We start from the raw sequence: 20489 nt of genomic DNA, 5'->3' as shown, positions 1-20489 counted from the left end.
GTCAGGTAGGCTGTTTAAAACTGTGAATTTTATGTCAGATTTAATTGCGACAGCTACACCTCCCCCCCGCGATTCTCTGTCTTTCCGTATGAGCCGATAAGAAGGTGGAAACACTTCGGAATCCTGGACGCTTTCCTGAAGCCAGGTTTCCGTGATGACTATAACGTGCGGTTGATGGGCTGCAACTATGCTTTCAAGTAGGCTGGACTTATTGACTACGCTGCGCGCATTCAGTGATAACACTCTGATACATTTCGTACGTTGTTGTCACGTGCCATCGCAAGCTGCTGGGCCAGCGTGTGCAGAAGTTTTCGGTTTAGATAGTTCAATTCTTCTGACCTCACACTCATTCCATATAAAGGTGTTGCCATTTATTTTTAGTTTATCAAATAACAGAGATACCTTTGCCCCTTTCGCCTTGTCACTTACTGCAGAACACCATAATTTAGCACGTGTGTCGCATACTTTCTTTGAGAAATCCTCGGATATTGAAATCCGGCTGTTTTTCACCTTGAAGCAGCTTGATAATATTTTGTTTTTCTCAGCGAAGTTGAATAGCCTGATAATAACGGGGCGTGTCCTTTGGCTTTGCTTTGTACCAATTCTGTGAACTCGTTCTATTGAGTTAATTTCTATTCCTAGGATCTTCTTAAGTATACCGTGCACTTCTTCTTCAAGTGTTTTAACATCTTCATCAGAGCTCTCTCTTAATCCATAAATTACTAGGTTATTCCGCCTACTTCTATTTTCTAAATCATCGACCTTCGATGCCAGAAATTCTACTTGCATCATGGTAGATTTACAAGATTCCTCGCAGTGTACTATCCTGTCTTCGCATTCTTTCCATAATCCCCTTTCATTCTCAATAACTGTCATTCTTTCTTGCAAATCTGCAACTATTGTCTCCACATGCTTGATATTTGAAGACAGTTGTTTCAGTGTTTTGTTCGTTTCCTTTTGTTCTCTTAGAATGTGTTTCATTAGTTCCTGCTGCGAACATTCATCTGAATCAGAGTAAGGGCCTGGATTTTGTTCGTCTCCGGATGTTAGTAACATTAAGCGGACAACATTAAAACAACCCCGCAAAATAGCAACACAGCATTGTGGACTTGGGAGCACCGTTAACGTTACGCCGTTGTATCTAACTGAAGAGACTAAATGCTGGTCACTAACCTGTGCGATCAGAAAAAATTTGATCAGCATCCGTGCTCGTTCGGTGCTTCCAAGTCCACTGAAGGGAACGTCGAAAAGGCTGCTGCTTTTATCCGGGTGCCACGATGTCTCCGTCGACGTCACCGTGCTGGTCAGGTGGTCCCAGTGCAGTGCACGTGGTACAGCTTCCTGCGGCTTGTTTTGTCCGATGAAGCCAGCAGGGCAGACAGCCGGAGGTAGCAGTAGATAGGCCTGATGCAGTGCATGCTCAGACCCTGCGTCGACGAATCCGGTCCTCGACAGCACGATCTGTGCGATCAGAAAAAATTTGATCAGCATCCGTACTCGTTCGGTGCTTCCAAGTCCACTATGATATATGCAACTGAGTCTGTGTTAAATAATAATATGCAAGATAACAGATTATAATTGTATACTGGGAGTCATTTGACACAACTGTATTACAACTAGTTTCCATGTAATAACATGAAAATTTCTAAATGTATTTGTGTTTAAAAAAACTCTTATTTCCACACTTTATGCGTAATTGTATTGCTACACCAGCCGCTTCCGTGCCTGTCTGGGAGACCGGAACTTTGCCAAGCCGAAGAGATTTCGGCTTTTTTTCCCAGCTCTCCCTTTTTCTCCTTGTATCCAGTGGTAAAAATAAAAATCATGATGATGATGATGTAGCAGAATATGATCACAGAACTGAAATGCCACTGTAATGAATTTTGTTAAACTGAAAGGCATTTGCATTGGGTTGAATGGGGTTTCGATGGGGGATACAAAAAACGTTCGTACAGCTGAATAATTTGCTTAAGTGACGTTCAAGTGGTAGTTTACTGTATATTGGTTTTCTTGGATAAAAGATTTAGTTGGAAACAGTGCCTTGTATGTCCTCATTTTTTCTGAAACATTGCTCGATGAACAAGAGGCGCAAAAAGACGCCTTTCTATTTTGTCTCTTCCGACCTAACTGGCATTTGGCGAATACCTCTTGCGTACGGGAGAAAGTAAGGAGGGGGGGGGGGGGGGTATATTGGAAAAAATTTGGCAGTGTCTGGCTCCTCCTGGGGTGGTGTTAGAGGTGTGTATGAACCACTGCTTAGATAAATCGAACTCGGTACCTTTTTCTCAGTACAAACATTCGTGAATGTTAACTTCTTATTCTAGCAGTTTAAAAATGTCTGGATAGGCCCTATATCACAATGTCCCAAGCCTCCTATTTTTTTATTTAAAAGGACTTGAAAGCATTCGAACTTCAATGTTAATGAAAAGAATGTTACAACTTTCAATAGCAAGGGATTGCTATTATCAAGACTCCACAAAATGATGCAATAGGGGCTGTTCTGCCATGAACAATTTTCAATATTGTAATTCTGAGAAGCGGTTATTAAGTTTTGAGGAGAAAGTTAGTTGAATGTATGTTCCAGCTTGTAAACTGCGCACAAACTATTTGAGGGCGGTAAGAAGATTCTCTATTGTTTAATATCAAGAGTTGACGAACAGCCACAGTTCAGCAATGTCATGTGTTTTCTCATTTTGAAGAGCAAAAATTATTTCAACATATCTGAGCTATCAACACTACAATAGTAATGACGCTAGCCATTAATCAAGTGGGGGACCAAGATTACAATTTTTTTTCCAGGGTGGGGGGCTCAGCCCCCCCCCCTGAAAATCTCCGGAGGGGGCTCGGGCCCCGGAGCCCCCCACATAGTCACAGTCTATGCTGCTATGTTAACATGGATGGTATTATATGTGCATTTCTCAAGTGAATAAATTAAACAAAGTACACGTAGTTCATTTTAATGGGAAGCAACATTGAAGCAATCAATTTTGCGTCTTTCCATTTTAAGGTGAAAGCCTTAGATGCCTATGCTTTAAGGTCTCATTGTGAGGTACAGAAAATATCATGTGACCCAAGGAAGGCCAGAAGCGAACGAAAACATGTGCAGCCATGTATAAGACATGATTAATGATTATCAGAGTTATCACTATGTGGTACCTGTTTCCAAGTTCCTGTGATGATGTCAAAGGTTATTTCAGATACACCGCTTCATCACTATCATTATATACAGTTCTTTCATATGTGAATGCATAGCTTGTAGAAGACAGGTAGGTAGAACCATAATGCAGAATGGACCATTTGTTAAAGAATTGGTTTTCTTCAAATGACGATCCATCTATAAGATTATTATAATGAGTGGGACATTGCACCAAACTGGTAGCCCATGATGGTGAGGTGCTCATTGTTACCAACCTTCTAGTGAAAAAAATATACTTCCGAAGAACTCCCAAGAAAAGAAATGTATAGATATAGAGTGAAATGCACATTATTGCAGGGACCTGAACTTTAATCAAAGTGGTGACAATAGTGGTCTAAGTTTTCTTATTATTTGTACTAATGCAATGTGAAGATGGGGATCACGATCCTGGCAACGAAAAATGAAAATCAATGATGACAGCGGTCATTGTCAGCTTAAAGAACTGTGTGGACAGACAGACATGGGAAACCAGCACTCACGTGGTGTCGGAGCAAAGCTGGAACTTATGGCTGAGCCAAATAACTTATAAGGGCTGTGGCGCACACGATAGCTGCGCGCGGGTATGATATACTAGAAATCATCAAGCAGTATCTGCCACATGGTGTTAGCGCATGCTGCCTGCACTAATAGATCTCCCACCGAGCTCCTACATCTATACGAATACACAGCTACAAAATGCATGCCGAGATGCAGGATCCGTCCAGTAAAGGGAACAAATTCGCCAGTCGCTTAATATGACATTGCCCGACACCTACAGAAGTCGCTTAATCATTTAAATAATTAGGTGAGAATGACTTGGTTCGACAGGCAAGGTTCTGACTGGTGTTGTCGCTTTTTGTGACTGTTGTCGCGGGTCGCTTTTTAAGTCGCGACGATAGATTGGATTTTTTACAAGCACTGCTCCAGGAGGGCACATGCAACCGGAGGGCTCAGGAGAGGACCTGAGGTTATAATAAAGCAGGCGGCGCAGGATCCCCAGGACACCCAAGGGGTAGTGGGGAGATCAAAGCTGGAAGCAGGATGGCCCGTAGGATTGGAGTGGCGGAGGCCTAAGCGTGCTGGACTTAAAATAAATATTATTACGTCCAGCCGCCAACTTGTGACGCCAAGACTTCTGCAACAGCAGTCAGAAGTTTGCCGTTTGACATACTAAGGCAGCAGCGGAAGCGGACGAAGACACAGAAGCGTGAAAAAGAGACCCCACGCTACAAGTTAATAGTATTTTAATATTTAAATTATGGCAATTTAATAACGCGCAACTGAGCCCTCTCGAAGCGTTCGACGCATGGAAAAATTCGCGAGGACGGTAAGATACTAGTGTGACAGGGGCACAAGCAAGGAACGAAAACGCACACACAGGGCAAACTGTGAAGATGCTATATATTTTGCTATATATGTAATATATGCTATATCTATCAAGTGACTAGTGCCATGCTATAATCTTCAAAGGTCGCAATGCTTTCGCAATGAAATTGTTGACAGTGTGCGCTGTGTGTGTATCTTGTGTTCCGGCTCACTGCTCATCGCGATCACGCCCGATCCTGATCGAATTTCGCGGTCGTGATTGCCTTCTTTGGACAAAATGAGCGAGAGACCCAATCACAGTCGAGAATTTCGATCCGGATCGGTGCCGATCGCGATGAGAAGTATACGTGTGACACTGGTAGTGACAGGGCAACGCCATATCATACTCGCCTTCACGGGAGACCACTGACCAAACGACAACAATCGTTCGCGCCAGTGCACTGCGCCAGCAACACCCAAGGAGACGCACGAGGAAAACTTGTACGCGACGCACAGATCGCCAGCCGACACACGGCAAAATGCCGGCACGCCAGGGCACGCCTAGGGACAGAACGACCAAAGAAACTGCTCCTCCGTGGTACCTAGGCAAAGGGAGAAATTTCAGGCGCAAACGCCCCCAGATTTTCTCTCTCGCACCCGCTGAAACGACTGGCCAATCCCGTGAACTGGCGTTTCCTCTAATGACCGTGTCGTACGCATGCATAGAGAAAGAAAAAAAAGTGACGGATATCGTTCGTCATCGTCCCTCCCCCTCTCCCTTCCGGCGCCTTGGCAATGAAAGAACCGGCTATCAGCGTTGCTTTTCAAGTGAATTCTTACACATAAGTGTGTCTAAGCCGTTGAAACAAATGAAAATCACAAAATAAGAATGCTTGTCCTCAAATCCATACGAAACAAAATAATTCTGCAAGAGAAATCCGCTGCCGATACCAATGCCACCTGGTGCCACGCTAGACAAGCAAAGCCTGAAAAGACTGCTACGTTAGGCACGGAGCGGCGCTAGTTGCCGCCATCATCATCATCATCGCTAACTTTGCTCGGTCGCGGCAATCCCTGGCGTTCGCGTAGCTGCTGGCTCCTTACAGCATTAATATTCAATAATCTAGAGCATTTCTTCGGCCGAATTTTCCTTAAAAGTGCTAAAAGTAATGACTGATCAGCTTTGGGAGTTCGTTACATCAAGGCTAACCGCCGCAACGCGTTCGTTACATCAAGGTCGAAAATACATGGGCTTCAATGGGGGCAGCGTTGGGGAATTCAAAAACTTCGTTAAATCCAGGAATTCGTTACATATAGGTTCGTTACATCCAGGTTTAACTGTATGTCCAATAGAAACCAGAGTCTACTGCCCGCACTATACACCGGACCAAACTCGTTCCTGCACGAAGTGTTTCTCGTGTTCTGACCTGTGTGCTCCTTGCTATCGTCGAATGTCTTTTTCATGCTAATTAATGATGTCTCAAGTCTGTAATGAGTACCAACTAGCCCAACTGCCTTCTCTAATTGTTTCTCAAAGAACTTGTTTGCACCCATAAATGGCATGGTCCTGTTCTGCTGCCATCTCATCACTGCTTATCAATTACACTTGGATTTGTGTTCATGAACAAGTTTGCACTCAGCTTCCAAGTCAGTTCTCGTTGCATAACAACACTATTCTACTTTGCATTTAAAGTCAGCATGTGCTTGTGTTCTAAACCATTGTGTTTATCCGAGCTCAGCCAACCACCACTACCACATAGAAAATCAGAACAGTTCAAGCCCTGACCCATTGTGCAAGACAGCAGCAGCCAGCACCCACAAAGTACAGGAGAAAAGGCAAAGAAAGTTCCCTCTCAAATCGCCAGCGTTGGCAGAACTGCTTCGCCACCATGCTACCCTAGTATTTATGGTGCATGCTTGACCCGTGCACAGAGGCTTGGAAGGTTTCCAGAGAGGCACAGTGTATTTTGCTGCAAAAAACAACGAAGCCAAGTGGACACACCATTACGTTCTGCTCAATCGGCTTTGCCGGAGCCAGAGCAACATTCTGGCTTCTGCTACTGGCATGAGCATTGTGTGCGCACGCATTAGCGTTCCTGCCGAGGAGTTGTGTGCATACCACACCATAGTGCATACGCTGATCTGAGTGGCACAAACAAACATCAAGCTAAATCTATCGAATTCTTTCATTGGGCACTGATAAAAGCTAACGGTTTTCTGGCAGTCACAACTCATCACCAACAAGGTGCAAGGCTTGTAACGCTGCTGCCGGCATTCATCATCGCGCCAGGCCGTTGTTCCTGATGCACAGCAGCAGTTGACTTGTGCTCTGAATTGCACTGCATCGCCTCCGCAGACTGTTACAACATCGTGCGAGGAAATCAAGTGCGACACTGAACCCTGCTATCGCTTTGAATGCTTTGCCTTCGGGTGAAACTGGCAATATCTTTTTTTGTGCCACACTAACAGTTAACTTTAAAAATGGGCTTCTGACAAAGTTGCCAGAGATAGGCAGGAATAGTCAAGATGCATTAATGTTGCTTCCCCGTTTTCTTATCCTTGATAGATCTGGGAAGGTGTAGAGAGAGAGTAGGGAGGAAGGAAAGGCAGGGATATTAACCAGACTGAGTCCAGTTTGCTACCCTACACATGGGGAGGGGGAGTGAAAGAGAGAAAACATGAGTCTATCGCACTTTCACATGCACTAAGTTAGGTGCAGGATGTCTATAGTCGGGCACTCAAGTCCTTCAGGTAGTGAAGAAGTGCTCGAACTGCTTTCTGGAAAGGTGTAATATGTGGTCAAAAGCAACCACCCGGTGACTGATGTCCGAGTTGCTATGGCCTGGCAGCTAGCCAGCAGCTTCAAAAATTATGAGGAGGAGTCCACCCTTTGAAAAGAGGAGCTGTCCTTTTGTGCCTTTGTGCAGTTCCATGTATAACTACAAAGCATGGCTGGAATGCTCACTGCTCTGCCCTCTACCCGCAAAATGTGTTTGCTCGCCAAACTCAAGGGGTGGTCAGGGCCCCTTTAAGGGCTGCAGGTTCTTTTGGGAATGAACACGTCTTCTATTGACTGGTCTGCAGCTTTAGTACAGGTTGCCAACTGTATTTTCTGTTGACCACACGAGGCATGTCATACTGTCACACAACAAAGACAGAGGGGACGTACTGGTGTCTGTCGGGGAAGGGACATGGGGCAAGGCATGCATTTGTGCTCTCACTTCCTTTTCTGACAATGACCTATTTTTGCCATAACCAAGCACTCATCAATCCACCGAATGGTCATAAAGTAAAGAGTCTCAAAGTATTAATACAGGGGAAGCTTCAGGCAAGTATTGGGGCAAGCATATGTTGATGAGACCAGCAACTTTAAGTTTATTTGACCTTTGGCACTAATACTTCATGCAATGCCACCAGCAGTTGACACCCGGTACAACGTATTCGAGTAAGATTGAAGGCTCATACCACTTCAGATATCTTAGGTTAAGAAATCATGTACCTTCAACACTGCCCAGCCCTGAACAGTGTGCAAGTGCTCTTTTAGTGGAAGCTACCACAAAACATCACATCAGCTTACATGACGAAGTGACGGTTGCTTTATTGCGTGCAGCGATGAAGCAACAGTCACTTTTCCATGTTACGACAGTTCACTGACATTCTGCGACACTGGCACCACAACACGGGACACTTTGTAAGGACTGCAGCATGTATACATTGAAAGGTGCTCTGCCTGTGACCATCAACAAGGACACAATTGGTGAATCTCGTACATCCACCACCATAGTGCATGTGCACAGTGTTCACATCTGCATTTTGCTCAGTGCCGCTGAAGGAACAAAACCAGCTTGCTTCCCTCGTTGCTTTTCCTGTTCACCAAGCACCAACTCACTTATCAAGACAGACTATCAAGCTAGCTGTGTTCTACAACATGCGCCCTCAACTAACACTTTCTTCATGTAACTTAAGAATTGACCAAGTGACCATAATGGGCAACAAATTGCAAAACAGAGGAAAAGGCAGAACAGGAGCTGCTAGTGTGTCATGCCTTATTCTGCTTGTAAACAATCGATACCAATGCCATGGCTGCCCAGCTGCTTTTCCTTAAATAGAACTCTAATGAAAACGATGATGATAGGAGAGACGCCATCTTGTTCTTCTGTTAACAGTGCTTACCACATATTTTGGTCCCAGTAGGCTAATGACAGTGGATGCGAGTGGCTGAATACACTAAATAATGTTTAACCCTTGGGGCTTATTACTAAACGGAAGAGTGTGAAACACACTGAGATGCAGCTGAATACCGCAGCACTCTGCATTTGTGTGTTTTGCACTTCGACATTCACCACTGCAATACTAATGTGCCCAAGCATCCATCCTTTGGGGGTTATCTTGTCCCAAAACAACAATCATCTACCTTGCATGCATTTCGTTTATTTAACCCTCCGCACTAGCCACTTTCACAAGGACTGCCATGACATGCTGATGCTTGCATGCCGTTCATTACCTGAAAGTGTGGGGAGCACAACATTGGAAAATAGAAATTTATGCAAGGTAGCTTCCAATTATTGTTTGGGGACAAGATAAGCCACAAAAGAAGCAAATTGTTTGTAGAGTGTAGCCACTACTCCTGGCTATGGCTACACTTGCACAAGCAAAGTATGCAATTACCGACAGGGATGTGTTGATCTAAGAAAATTATATTAGAAGTTATTTAAAACAAAGCAATAAAACAACTTCACTGTCAAGGCACGTGGAGATGCTGTTAAATCAACACAGAAAAAAACAAGTCAATGATGAGCACAGTGTTCACATGGCAACATGCAGTCCAACCTACTTAGAAGAAAATTTTACTGCCATTTGTAGCTGATGATTCTTGTAAGTGCAAAAAGGAAAGAGGAAGACTTAAACATTTTAATCCAAATGAAAGCATGTCACTTTCACCATTTCAGAGAAATTCCATAATTAGTCAGCTTTGCTTGCTTCACACGAGCCTTGCCAACATCTTCCTCTGCAGCATCTAAGTGCTTAGCGGCAGGTCCTTCACAACAGCAAAGCGCCGTAGAGACTGAGTGGCCACCTGCATAAACACAACCTGGGCAGGCTGCACCATTGTATCACCATCAGTTGTCATCAGTGAGGCTGTCCACTGCCAATATGCTCATGACAACTGCATCATCAGTGAGGTATAAGGGCACTATGACATCAGCAGCATGCAGTAGGAAGTCGTCCAGTCCCGCAGTGCAAACCACAGCTTGGGCATCACTTCCTATGCGGGAACTTTGCAAGCCTCACTCACTTCGATGCATCACCAATCGAAGCATAGACTTTGGACCACGTGCCACACAGCTTTATACTTTTAAAGCTGGCTCACAGCCGCATCCATGCTTATAACCAATAATAGGGTCTGGGGACATTCTAGTAAGCAAGTTGTTTTATTGCAAAACACATACTAAGGTTTACAGCGCTGCAGCTTTTTAATGTGTTGGCATTCTTAGGACACTTCACACACTTTCCAAGGGATGTTTGTATCGAATCGTTTTCCCGCCTACCCGAGTCACTGGGTAGCACATCAGGCTGCTGTACTGAGGTAATGGGACACCTACCATCGGGCCAGCTTGGGTCACTGAGCGTGTGGCAATGTGCACATACCTCAATGCTCTTTAACGAACCTCTTTCATGCCGACATGGGTCGCTGTAAATGCGGGACTGGGTATGTACCGCTGTTTGAAGAAACTCTGATGCCTGCTTAGAGCACTCGGTATGTGCCACTCAGTCTGTGCTGGTCTCCAATGAGCGTCATTGATGACAACGTGGGCCACTGGGTAGGTGCCAGTAGGTATGTGCCGCTCCTCAATGAATGTCTTTGATGCCAACTTGGATAACTAGGTATGTGTCACGGGGAATGTGCTTCTTTACAATGACAAGAAAGATCCCTTAAGTTTCTCTGATGCTGATCAGAATCAAGCCGACATCACAAAGGTTCCACAAGGACAGCAACCGGACGCATCACTACAAATGCCGCTTTTCAATGAACACCTTTCACGCCCACACTTTAGCCAGCTGCACCATGGGTATGTGCCACTGTGTATGTGCCACTGAGTGTGCGCCAAGCGAGGGAACAATTCTCAGTATGCGCAGGCATGCCCCGCTTCTCAAGCAAGGTCTTCTTCGCAGTGCCACTAGATGGTGCAGCGTGTCCAGAAAGAAGCGCAAGGGAGGAGCCTGGTTGCCGCATGACACATTTCTCGTGTTTGCACACAAAATGGTGCCGAGTGTCCTTAAAGAAGCATGAAAGAGAAATCCAGCTGCAATATATTCCTCATACATAACTCACTTCGAGGGTGGCAATATGTTGCGTCGCAATATTGATTTAATTAACATTAAATGTATTATTGTCGACAGTCATCACAAGATGGGTTCCGCTGAATTTTTTTCGTTTGTGGGATCATCTCCCGTAGCCCCTTGTGCTGGGCAGTAGATGCCTCAGCCCAATCATGATCTGGATCTATCGGCAAAGAAGGGGCAGGTAGGGTCAAATGCTCGACATGCTTCATCATACCATATACTCTGGGACTGTCCAGGCCTCCAAGATGCCATAACTGCCCTCCAGAACTCTGGAGGAGTGGATCTTTACATCGGTGGCAGTGATCTGGGCTAGTAAAACGTAAAACTATTCCAATTTGTTTTTATTCCAAATCCACCAGTAACCTTCTGTGACAGGTCAGAATGGTTAGAGTCCAGCCCACACGGGCGGGCACCATGCCCAAATAGGCAGAGCCCGAGCCATTTTGACCTATCACACAGCACTAATGGCCGATTTGTAATAAAAACAGATTGGAATAGTTTCGTTATACTGGCCCAAGGCTGCCCTCCGTGGGGACTTTGCCCTGGGACTAGCATGGCCGGCCAGACCTACAAGGTATGGCAGATGTGCAATGAGAGCAACTTTTTTTAATTGTTTTATTTTTACACATCAATGTTATCCCCTTCAAAATAGTTCCCTTGGGCAGCTATACAATGGTGGAGGCTTTGTTTCCACTCACCGTAACAGTGCTGAAAGGCTTAAACTGGAATTGCCTTCAGCTCCTTGGTTACTTTCCCTCTCGACATTACCAAAATGGTGCAAAGAGTGGGGTTTGATCCTGGGGAACAAAAAGAGTCATGCAGACTAAGACCAGGCGAACAGGGGGCCTGAGGAATCACTGGGATTCCTTTTTTTGTCAAAAACTGGTTGATGAAGATGGCTGTGTGACGGGGGCATTGTCATGGTGGAGCATCCAAGTGGCCGAAATGTCTGGTCTGACATGAAGCACCCTCTTTCCGAGTCTTTCAAGGATTTCTTTATAAAAAAACTTGGGACGTCAGAAAGCTGAGCTAGTTGGTAAGGATTCATTATGGAAAAAAGAGGTGAGGTGTGCAGACAGGACACAAGAGTAGAGAAGTGGACAACACGAACGCCGACTATCAACTGAAGGCAGCACTGAGGCGAAAAAAGAAAGACACAAAACTCATCTGCGCAAGCTCAGGAATGGTATCACCATGTGTCAGTCAGGTACATGTGCCAACCTACGTGAGAGATAACTGTTAAGGCACTTAATCTCTTCCTTATGTAAAGTAATCGAAGGCTGACTCATGCACACACTTCCACCATTATAGATATGCCATGCCTCTACCATAAGACGCGCATCTTCATTCTTATGCCTGTACAATATCGCGCATTCATCTAACTCTGGCATGCAGTTACAATTTTGGCAATGTAGGGAAAGATTAGAAGGCAATCCACCAGTTAACGACCTTTTATGTTCCATTAGCCTCTCATTGATACACCGTCCAGTTTGCCCTACGTAGAACTGGCCACAGCTAAGGAGAATTTTATAAACCACACCCATACGACACTCAGTAAAACTGTTGTTCTTATTGTGCTTCACTGGACAAATATCTGTTCTTTTTTTGCCTTTTACCTGCTCCTTCTTCCTCTGTACCACAGCTCATATCTTACCTAGCTTATTGGGAGCAGTGAAAGCAACATTAACATCATATCTACTTGCAACTTTTTTAAGCCTGTGTGACACTGAATGAATGTACAGAATAGCCACTATTCTTTTTTTGCTATTACTGCTTTCTGTAATCACGTCCGTCCCCATTGACACCAACTTCTTTAGGCGCTCAGCCACAGTGGCCACTGCTACACTAGGATAACCTGCTTCTAATAGGCGCCAGACCTGCGCATTAAAACTGGCGCTCATTTTGTGCATGCAGGATCTGGTGAGAGAAGACTTAAGGCACGACATGGCAATTCCATTTTTTACTACTTTGGAATGCTTGGATTGAAAGTTTAGCAACGGCTTCGAAGATCTTGGGGAGTACTGCCAACAAACGGGATTTTGTTCGAAGATCAAGGAAATGTCAAGAAACTGAATTACGCGTCGCTGAGGAAATTCCTTGGTAAACTTTAATCCTCCTCCATAAAGTTTAAATTGCTCACTTACTGAGGTAGCAGCGGGATCGAAATCTTCCCTATTGCAGAAAATCAGGTAATCATCAACGCAACAAAATATCTTGATAACGCTATCACCTAAGGCTTTCTCTAAGCAGCTGTCAACCTTACTCAGGTAAATATTGCTGAGAATTGGGGCAACCTGAGTGGGCACGTCGGCTGGTCCTCCTGTGGCACCATGTTCAAGCCGCTTCTTTTCTACATGCAGATTTCCCTGCTGGGTGCGACAGAAATGGCCAGCACACATCAAGCTACGACCGATATTGTCACGTGGTGGTGACGTAGAAGAACACAGTAGCAATACTGTGAACGAGAAAACTAACTTTTATTGGGCGAACTTGTGCCCACAAAACAGGCTACACTTCTAGCACAACGAAAGCGGCGAACACAGTCGGCGATCGTCGGAAATCTGATTAGCGGGTCAAGCGCGTCGGCTTTTATAGATCAGTCGTCGAATGTTCCAGATTAACTGATGGGACCCGCGTGTCTTCCACAAAGTTCGACACCATTCGTGTCACGCGATGAAATCTGATAACACAAGGTTCGGCGACAACAGACACGCGGATAGAAGCGTCGATAACTTTCCAGAAACGTCGGATACATGCAGGCGCGTCCCTCGCTGTGTGATTACAGTTAAGCGGCGAAACGTAGTTGCCCGATAAAGATAAGTACACGTGTCATTACCCCCCTCTTAAAAAGCATCGACCCGATGCAGCTAACAAACGAAAGTAACAAAGAAAAGCACTCGTAGCAAAGAAAACAACAAACTAAGGAAGTTCATCAGCGTCCGTAAAATGGCTTAAGGCGCACCACGTGGACCACTTCAGATCGTGCGCGGCGCCGCTGCGAGTGCGAAATGCCGTCTGGCACGACCTCATAGTCTAGTGCGCCAATACGTCGGATGACCTTGTAGGGTCCGAAATAGCGTCGCAGCAGCTTCTCACTGAGTCCTCGCCGGCGTATCGGGGTCCATACCCAAACACGGTCGCCGGGCTGGTACTCGACGAAGCGTCGTCGGAGGTTGTAGTGTCGGCTGTCGGTACGCTGCTGGGTCTTGATCCGTAGGCGGGCGAGCTGTCGGGCTTCTTCGGCGCGCTGGAGATAGGTAGCGACGTCAAGATTCTCCTCGTCAGTGACGTGCGGCAGCATGGCGTCGAGCGTCGTCGTCGGGTTCCTGCCGTAAACCAACTTGAATGGCGTGATCTGTGTTGTTTCTTGCACCGCCGTGTTGTAGGCGAAGGTGACATACGGCAGGACCGCGTCCCACGTCTTGTGCTCGACGTCGACGTACATTGCTAGCATGTCGGCGAGGGTCTTGTTCAGGCGCTCCGTGAGACCATTCGTTTGCGGATGGTAGGCAGTTGTCCTCCTGTGGCTCGTCTGGCTGTACTGCAGAATGGCTTGGGTGAGCTCTGCTGTAAAAGCAGTTCCTCTGTCGGTGATGAGGACTTCTGGGGCACCATGTCGCAGCAGGATGTTCTCGACGAAAAATTTCGCCACTTCGGCTGCGCTGCCTTTTGGTAGAGCTTTGGTTTCAGCAAAGCGGGTGAGATAGTCCGTCGCCACGATGATCCACTTATTCCTGGATGTTGACATCGGAAACGGCCCCAACAAATCCATCCCAATCTGCTGGAATGGTCGACGAGGAGGTTCGATCGGCTGTAGTAATCCTGCTGGCCTTGTCGGTGGTGTCTTGCGTCGTTGACAGTCTCTGCATGTCTTGACGTAACGGGCGACGTCGGCGGTCAGACGCGGCCAGTAATACTTTTCCTGTATCCTCGACAGCGTCCGGGAGAATCCGAGGTGCCCAGCGGTTGGATCGTCGTGTAGGGCGTGCAGTATTTCTGGACGGAGCGCTGACGGCACCACAAGAAGGTAGCTAGCGTGGACTGGTGAGAAGTTCTTCTTCACGAGCAGGTTGTTTCGTAGCGTGAACGAAGACAACACGCGCTTAAATGCCCTAGGGACAACGTCGGTTTTCCCTTTCAAATACTCGACGAGGCATTTTAGCTCCGGGTCTGCTCGTTGCTGATTAGTGAAGTCTTCCGCGCTTATTATCCCAAGGAAGGCGTCGTCGTCCACGTCGTCTTGCGGCGGGGGATCGATTGGGGCGCGTGATAAGCAGTCGGCGTCGGAGTGTTTTCTTCCGGACTTGTATATTACCGTTACGTCATATTCTTGTAGTCTGAGGCTCCACCGCGCCAGCCGTCCTGAAGGGTCCTTTAAGTTAGCTAGCCAACACAACGCGTGGTGGTCGATGACGACTTTGAATGGCCTGCCATAGAGGTAAGGGCGGAATTTAGCTGTAGCCCAAATGATGGCGAGGCATTCCTTTTCAGTCGTAGAATAATTGCTTTCCGCTTTTGACAGCGACCGGCTAGCATATGATATCACCCGTTCAAGTCCTTCTTTCCTCTGGACTAGGACGGCACCGAGGCCTAGGCTACTGGCGTCAGTGTGGATTTCAGTATCGGCGTCCTCGTCGAAGTGTGCAAGTACCGGCGGCGACTGCATGCGTCGTTTGAGTTCTTGAAATGCGTCGGCCTGCGGCGTTTCCCAATTGAACTCGACATCAGATTTCGTTAGATGTGTTAGCGGCTCCGCGATGCGCGAAAAGTCCTTGACAAAGCGCCTATAGTAGGCACACATGCCAAGGAATCTGCGCACTGCCTTCTTGTCGATTGGCTGCGGGAACTTTGCGATGGCAGCTGTCTTTTGCGGGTCGGGGCGCACTCCAGATTTGCTGATGACATGGCCTAGGAATAGAAGCTCATCGTAAGCGAAGCGACACTTTTCCGGCTTCAGGGTGAGCCCTGATGACTTGATGGCCTCTAATACTGTCGCAAGCCGCTTAAGGTGATCGTCGAAATTTCCGGCGAAGACGACGACGTCATCCAAGTAAACAAGACAGGTCTGCCACTTCAATCCTGCTAAAACCGTGTCCATCACGCGCTGGAACGTTGCAGGCGCCGAGCACAGTCCAAATGGCATAACCTTGAATTCATAGAGGCCGTCTGGCGTGATGAAGGCGGTCTTTTCGCGATCCCTTTCGTCGACTTCTATTTGCCAGTAGCCAGACTTGAGGTCCATCGATGAGAAGTATTTAGCATTGCAGAGCCGATCTAATGCGTCGTCTATCCGTGGGAGGGGGTATACGTCTTTCTTCGTGATTTTGTTCAGTCGACGATAATCGACGCAGAAACGTAGGGTTCCGTCCTTTTTCTTCACTAAAACAACTGGAGACGCCCACGGGCTTTTCGACGGCTGGATGATGTCGTCGCGCAGCATTTCGTCGACTTGTTGTCTTATAGCTTCGCGTTCTCGCGTCGAAACTCGGTAAGGGCTCTGGCGTAGTGGTCGAGCGCTCTCTTCGGTGATTATGCGATGCTTTGCGACTGGTGTTTGTCGAATCCTTGATGACGTCGAAAAGCAGTCTTTGTATCGTCGAAGCAGACTTCTGAGCTGTTGCTGCTTAATCACGGGGAGACTTGGATTTATGTTGAAGTCTGGCTCGGGAACTGCGGTCGTCGGGGTAGATGCAACAGAATCCGAGAGGACAAAAGCATCGCTGGTTTCCTGAATTTCCTCGATGAATGCGATCGTCGTGCCCTTGTTGATGTGCTTGAACTCCTGGCTGAAGTTTGTCAGCAACACTCTCGTGTTTCCTCCATGCAGTCGAGCGATCCCTCTTGCGACGCAAATTTCACGGTCGAGTAGTAGACGTTGGTCGCCTTCGATGACGCCTTCTACGTCAGCGGGTGCTTCGGTGCCGACCGAAATAACGATGCTGGAGCGAGGCGGGATGCTCACTTGATCTTCGAGCACACTCAAGGCGTGCTGACTACAAGGGCTCTCCGATGGTATCGCTTGATCTTCCAACAGCGTTATTGACTGCGACTTCAGGTCGATGATTGCGCCGTGTTGGTTCAGGAAGTCCATGCCGAGAATGACGTCTCGTGAACACCGTTGCAGGATAACGAAGGTGGCAGGGTAAGTCCGGTCATGAATGGTAATTCTTGCCGTGCAGATTCCAGTCGGCGTAATGAGGTGCCCTCCAGCGGTCCGAATTTGGGGGCCCTCCCATACAGTCTTAACCTTCTTCAACTGGGCGGCAATGTGTCCACTCATTACGGAGTAATCGGCCCCTGTGTCGACTAAGGCATTGACTGCGTGGCCGTCGAGAAGCACGTCAAGGTCGGTGGTTCTTTGTCTGGCATTGCAGTTAGGTCGTGGCGTCGGATCACGGCTGCGTCGTGTTGAACTGAAGCTGGAACGTCGCTTCGTCAAGTAGTCTTTCGTCGGTGTAGTCTTGGCTTCCTGACTTCGTCGGGACGGCGGCGTGTCGTCATTAGGTCGTCGAGATGGTTTCTTCGTCGTCTTCGTCGGCGGCGGAGGATCTTCGTCAGTTCGACGAACAGCAACCGCACCTCCATCGGTTGCTGTTTTTAGTTTTCCGGATATGGGCTCGCAGAGCGGCCCCGGGCTGGGCCGGTGTATGGTCGGTGCTGCGGCGACAGGTAGCGGCCTGGTGACGGCGAACGGGACGGTCGTCGAGGGCTCCACTGAGTAGCGGCGAGGTAGTCGGCGATGTCACGAGGGCGTTCACCTTCCCTCGGGCGCTGTGCGTTCACGGCGAAGCCTCGCAATCCCAGGTCGCGGTATGGGCATCGGCGGTACACGTGGCCGGCTTCGCCGCAGTGGTAGCAGAGCGGGCGGTGATCGGGGGCGCGCCAAATATCCGTCTTCCTCGCGTAGGTGCGCTGGGCGACGGGTGGGCGTGCTGGCGGCGGCGGCGGTGGACGACGGAATTGTGGCGTTACAGGGCCCTGGCGTTGTCGCGGAGGGGGAGCTTGACGGCGTGCGACGGCGGCGTAAGTCATCGCTTCTGGCTGGGGCTGCGGTAATTGTGGTTGCACCTCAGGAACTCCTAGCGATCGGTGCACCTCTTCTTTCACGATGTCGGCGATCGAGGCCACTTGAGGCTGCGACGATGGCAAGACCTTGCGCAGTTCTTCGCGCACGATGGCCCTGATGGTCTCGCATAAATCGTCCGTGGCCAGTGATTGAATTCCGGAGTAGCTTGTTGGCTTGGTGCGTCGGTCAAATTGCCGGTTCCGCAATTCCAGTGTCTTCTCGATGCTCGTCGCCTCACGAAGAAACTCGTCGACGGTCTTCGGTGGGCTTCTTACCATACCGGCGAAAAGTTCCTCCTTTACACCACGCATCAGTAGACGTACTTTCTTCTCCTCGGACATTTCTGGGTCGGCGTGGCGGAACAGACGGCTCATTTCCTCAGTGAAAATCGCTATCGTCTCATTCGGCAGCTGCGCTCTTGTCTCCAGTAGAGCTTGGGCTCGCTCTTTGCGCACGACGCTTTGAAATGTTTGCAGGAAGCCGCTTCGGAAGAGGTCCCACGTCGTCAAGGTGGCTTCTCGATTCTCGAACCACGTCTTGGCGGCGTCCTCCAATGCGAAATAGACATGTCGTAGCTTGTCGTCGCTTGCCCAGTTGTTAAACGTAGCGACCCTCTCATACGTTTCCAGCCAGGTTTCCGGGTCCTCAAATGTGGAACCGCGGAACGTTGGTGGTTCCCTGGGCTGCTGCAGCACGATGGGGGACGCTGGGGCTGCCATTGCGGTTGCCTTGGCCACAATCTTCTTGGTCTTCTCAGGTAGAAGTCCGTGCTCCGGGGGCAGCTGTTGAAGACGGCGGCTTGCTCGGTGGTCCGGGACTACGTTGGTGTTCTGTTTGTGGTCTGGGCTGGGATCACGGCTTGTCGGGGGCGTCCTGTACATGGACGAAAAGCACCTCCACCAGATGTCACGTGGTGGTGACGTAGAAGAACACAGTAGCAATACTGTGAACGAGAAAACTAACTTTTATTGGGCAAACTTGTGCCCACAAAACAGGCTACACTTCTAGCACAACGAAAGCGGCGAACACAGTCGGCGATCGTCGGAAATCTGATTAGCGGGTCAAGCGCGTCGGCTTTTATAGATCAGTCGTCGAATGTTCCAGATTAACTGATGGGACCCGCGTGTCTTCCACACAGTTCGACACCATTCGTGTCACGCGATGAAATCTGATAACACAAGGTTCGGCGACAACAGACACGCGGATAGAAGCGTCGATAACTTTCCAGAAACGTCGGATACATGCAGGCGCGTCCCTCGCTGTGTGATTACAGTTAAGCGGCGAAACGTAGTTGCCCGATAAAGATAAGTACACGTGTCAATATTGTCACCACAGCGCGTGAGTCTACTGACGTCTTCGCACATGAGCCATTTTTTATCGAGGAAGGATGGGCAACGATGCTCCCAGCGCCAGAGAGAGAGAGAGAATAAACATTTTTATTTGGTGAATGAAGCTTCGGAGAGGCGTCCTCATTCCAGAATGCCTTGAGCTCGGGCCGCGTCCTGGGCCCTCGTAATCAGCCGTTGCTGATCCTCGAGGTCGGAGCTGGCCAAGGCTCTCTCCCAAAGCTCGTTAGTGGGGTAAGGGTTCGGAGGATGTAATGGTGCCGCTCTGCAACCCCCTACTATGTGCCAGAGGGACCCGGGCTCTGCGCAGAAGCGGCATTGCGGAGAGAATTTTGTAGGGTCTATGAGGTGATTTCTGGTTGGGTGGGGGAATGTATTAACCTGTAGAGCTCGGAGGAATCGCTCCTGCTCTCTAGGTAGTGACTTGTGTGGGGGTGCATATGTTCTGCGGGTTAGCTTGTAGTGTTGTGTGATGTCTTGGTAAGAGACTAGAGGGTGCATGCGCTCGGGTTCAGATTCCTCGGCGTCGGCTCGGTGGGTCAGATCTCGAGCCACGTGGTTGGCGACCTCGTTGCCAGGAATGCCTTGATGAGCTGGCGCCCAGATGATCATGACTGATCTCGTTGGCGGCTTTTGATTGATGATCCGGAGCGTAGTGCTATGAATTCTGCCACTAGCAAAGTTGCGGCACGCCTGTTGGGAGTCGGTCACTATGACTTCAACCTCTGTTTGGGAGAGCGCGAGGGCTGTGGCCGCTTCCTCGGCTTGCGCCATCAACGTCACCTCAAGTGGATATAAGACGCCTGGTATCCCCGGAATCTTTCAGTGGGCACGTCGGCTGGTCCTCCTGTGGCACCATGTTCAAGCCGCTTCTTTTCTACGTGCAGATTTCCCTGCTGGGTGCGGCAGAAATGGCCAGCACACATCAAGCTATGACCGATATTGTCACCACAGCGCGTGAGTCTACTGACATCTTCGCGCATGCGCCATCTTTTATCGAGGAAGGATGGGAAAGATGCTTCCAGCGCCATCAACGTCACCTCAAGTGGATATAAGACGCCTGGTATCCCCGGAATCTTTCAGTGGGCACGTCGGCTGGTACTCCTGTGGCACCATGTTCAAGCCGCTTCTTTTCTACGTGCAGGTTAGTAACGAAGTACTATCTGTTAAGTCTAGGAATCCTTACTTAGTCCAGCTGACGTGCCCACGTAGCCTGTTCACCCTGTATTGTGCCATTCAACAAGTGTTCCTG

The 20489-nt window shown here is 48.4% G+C and overlaps 1 protein-coding gene and 1 long non-coding RNA gene across 14 annotated transcripts in view; both read right to left on the bottom strand.

Annotated features, from left to right (window-relative positions):
• The window catches only part of LOC129381770 (uncharacterized), a 28732-nt gene extending 23556 nt beyond the window's left edge, over nt 1-5176 (bottom strand). For 6 of the 13 annotated variants that reach the window (XR_011892117.1, XR_011892115.1, XR_011892118.1 and 3 more), the window contains exons 1-2: nt 4892-5176; nt 1174-1461 (exon numbers count right to left, since the gene is read on the bottom strand). Coding sequence is in view for 7 of the 13 variants with exons in the window: in XM_055064876.2 (XP_054920851.1) it covers nt 1174-1491 (318 nt within the window). In the remaining 6 variants the exon portion in view is untranslated. Of the gene's footprint in view, nt 1-1173; nt 1852-4891 lie in introns of those variants that run through there. The other 7 variants (XM_055064876.2, XM_055064877.2, XM_055064869.2 and 4 more) reach the window with 7 other exon arrangements.
• A 4201-nt stretch (nt 5177-9377) lies between these two features.
• Nucleotides 9378-20489, bottom strand: part of LOC140215181 (uncharacterized) — a 38116-nt gene continuing 27004 nt past the window's right edge. Inside the window, exon 2 of the long non-coding RNA XR_011892113.1 lies at nt 9378-9581. This is a non-coding gene — a long non-coding RNA (uncharacterized lncRNA). The remainder of the gene's footprint in view (nt 9582-20489) is intronic.

The sequence above is a fragment of the Dermacentor andersoni genome, chromosome 1 (genome assembly GCF_023375885.2).
Source record: "Dermacentor andersoni chromosome 1, qqDerAnde1_hic_scaffold, whole genome shotgun sequence".
Taxonomy (NCBI): Eukaryota; Metazoa; Arthropoda; class Arachnida; order Ixodida; family Ixodidae; genus Dermacentor; species Dermacentor andersoni.
Note: the sequence above shows the minus strand (reverse complement) of the source record. Positions and strands in the feature narration are given on the sequence as shown.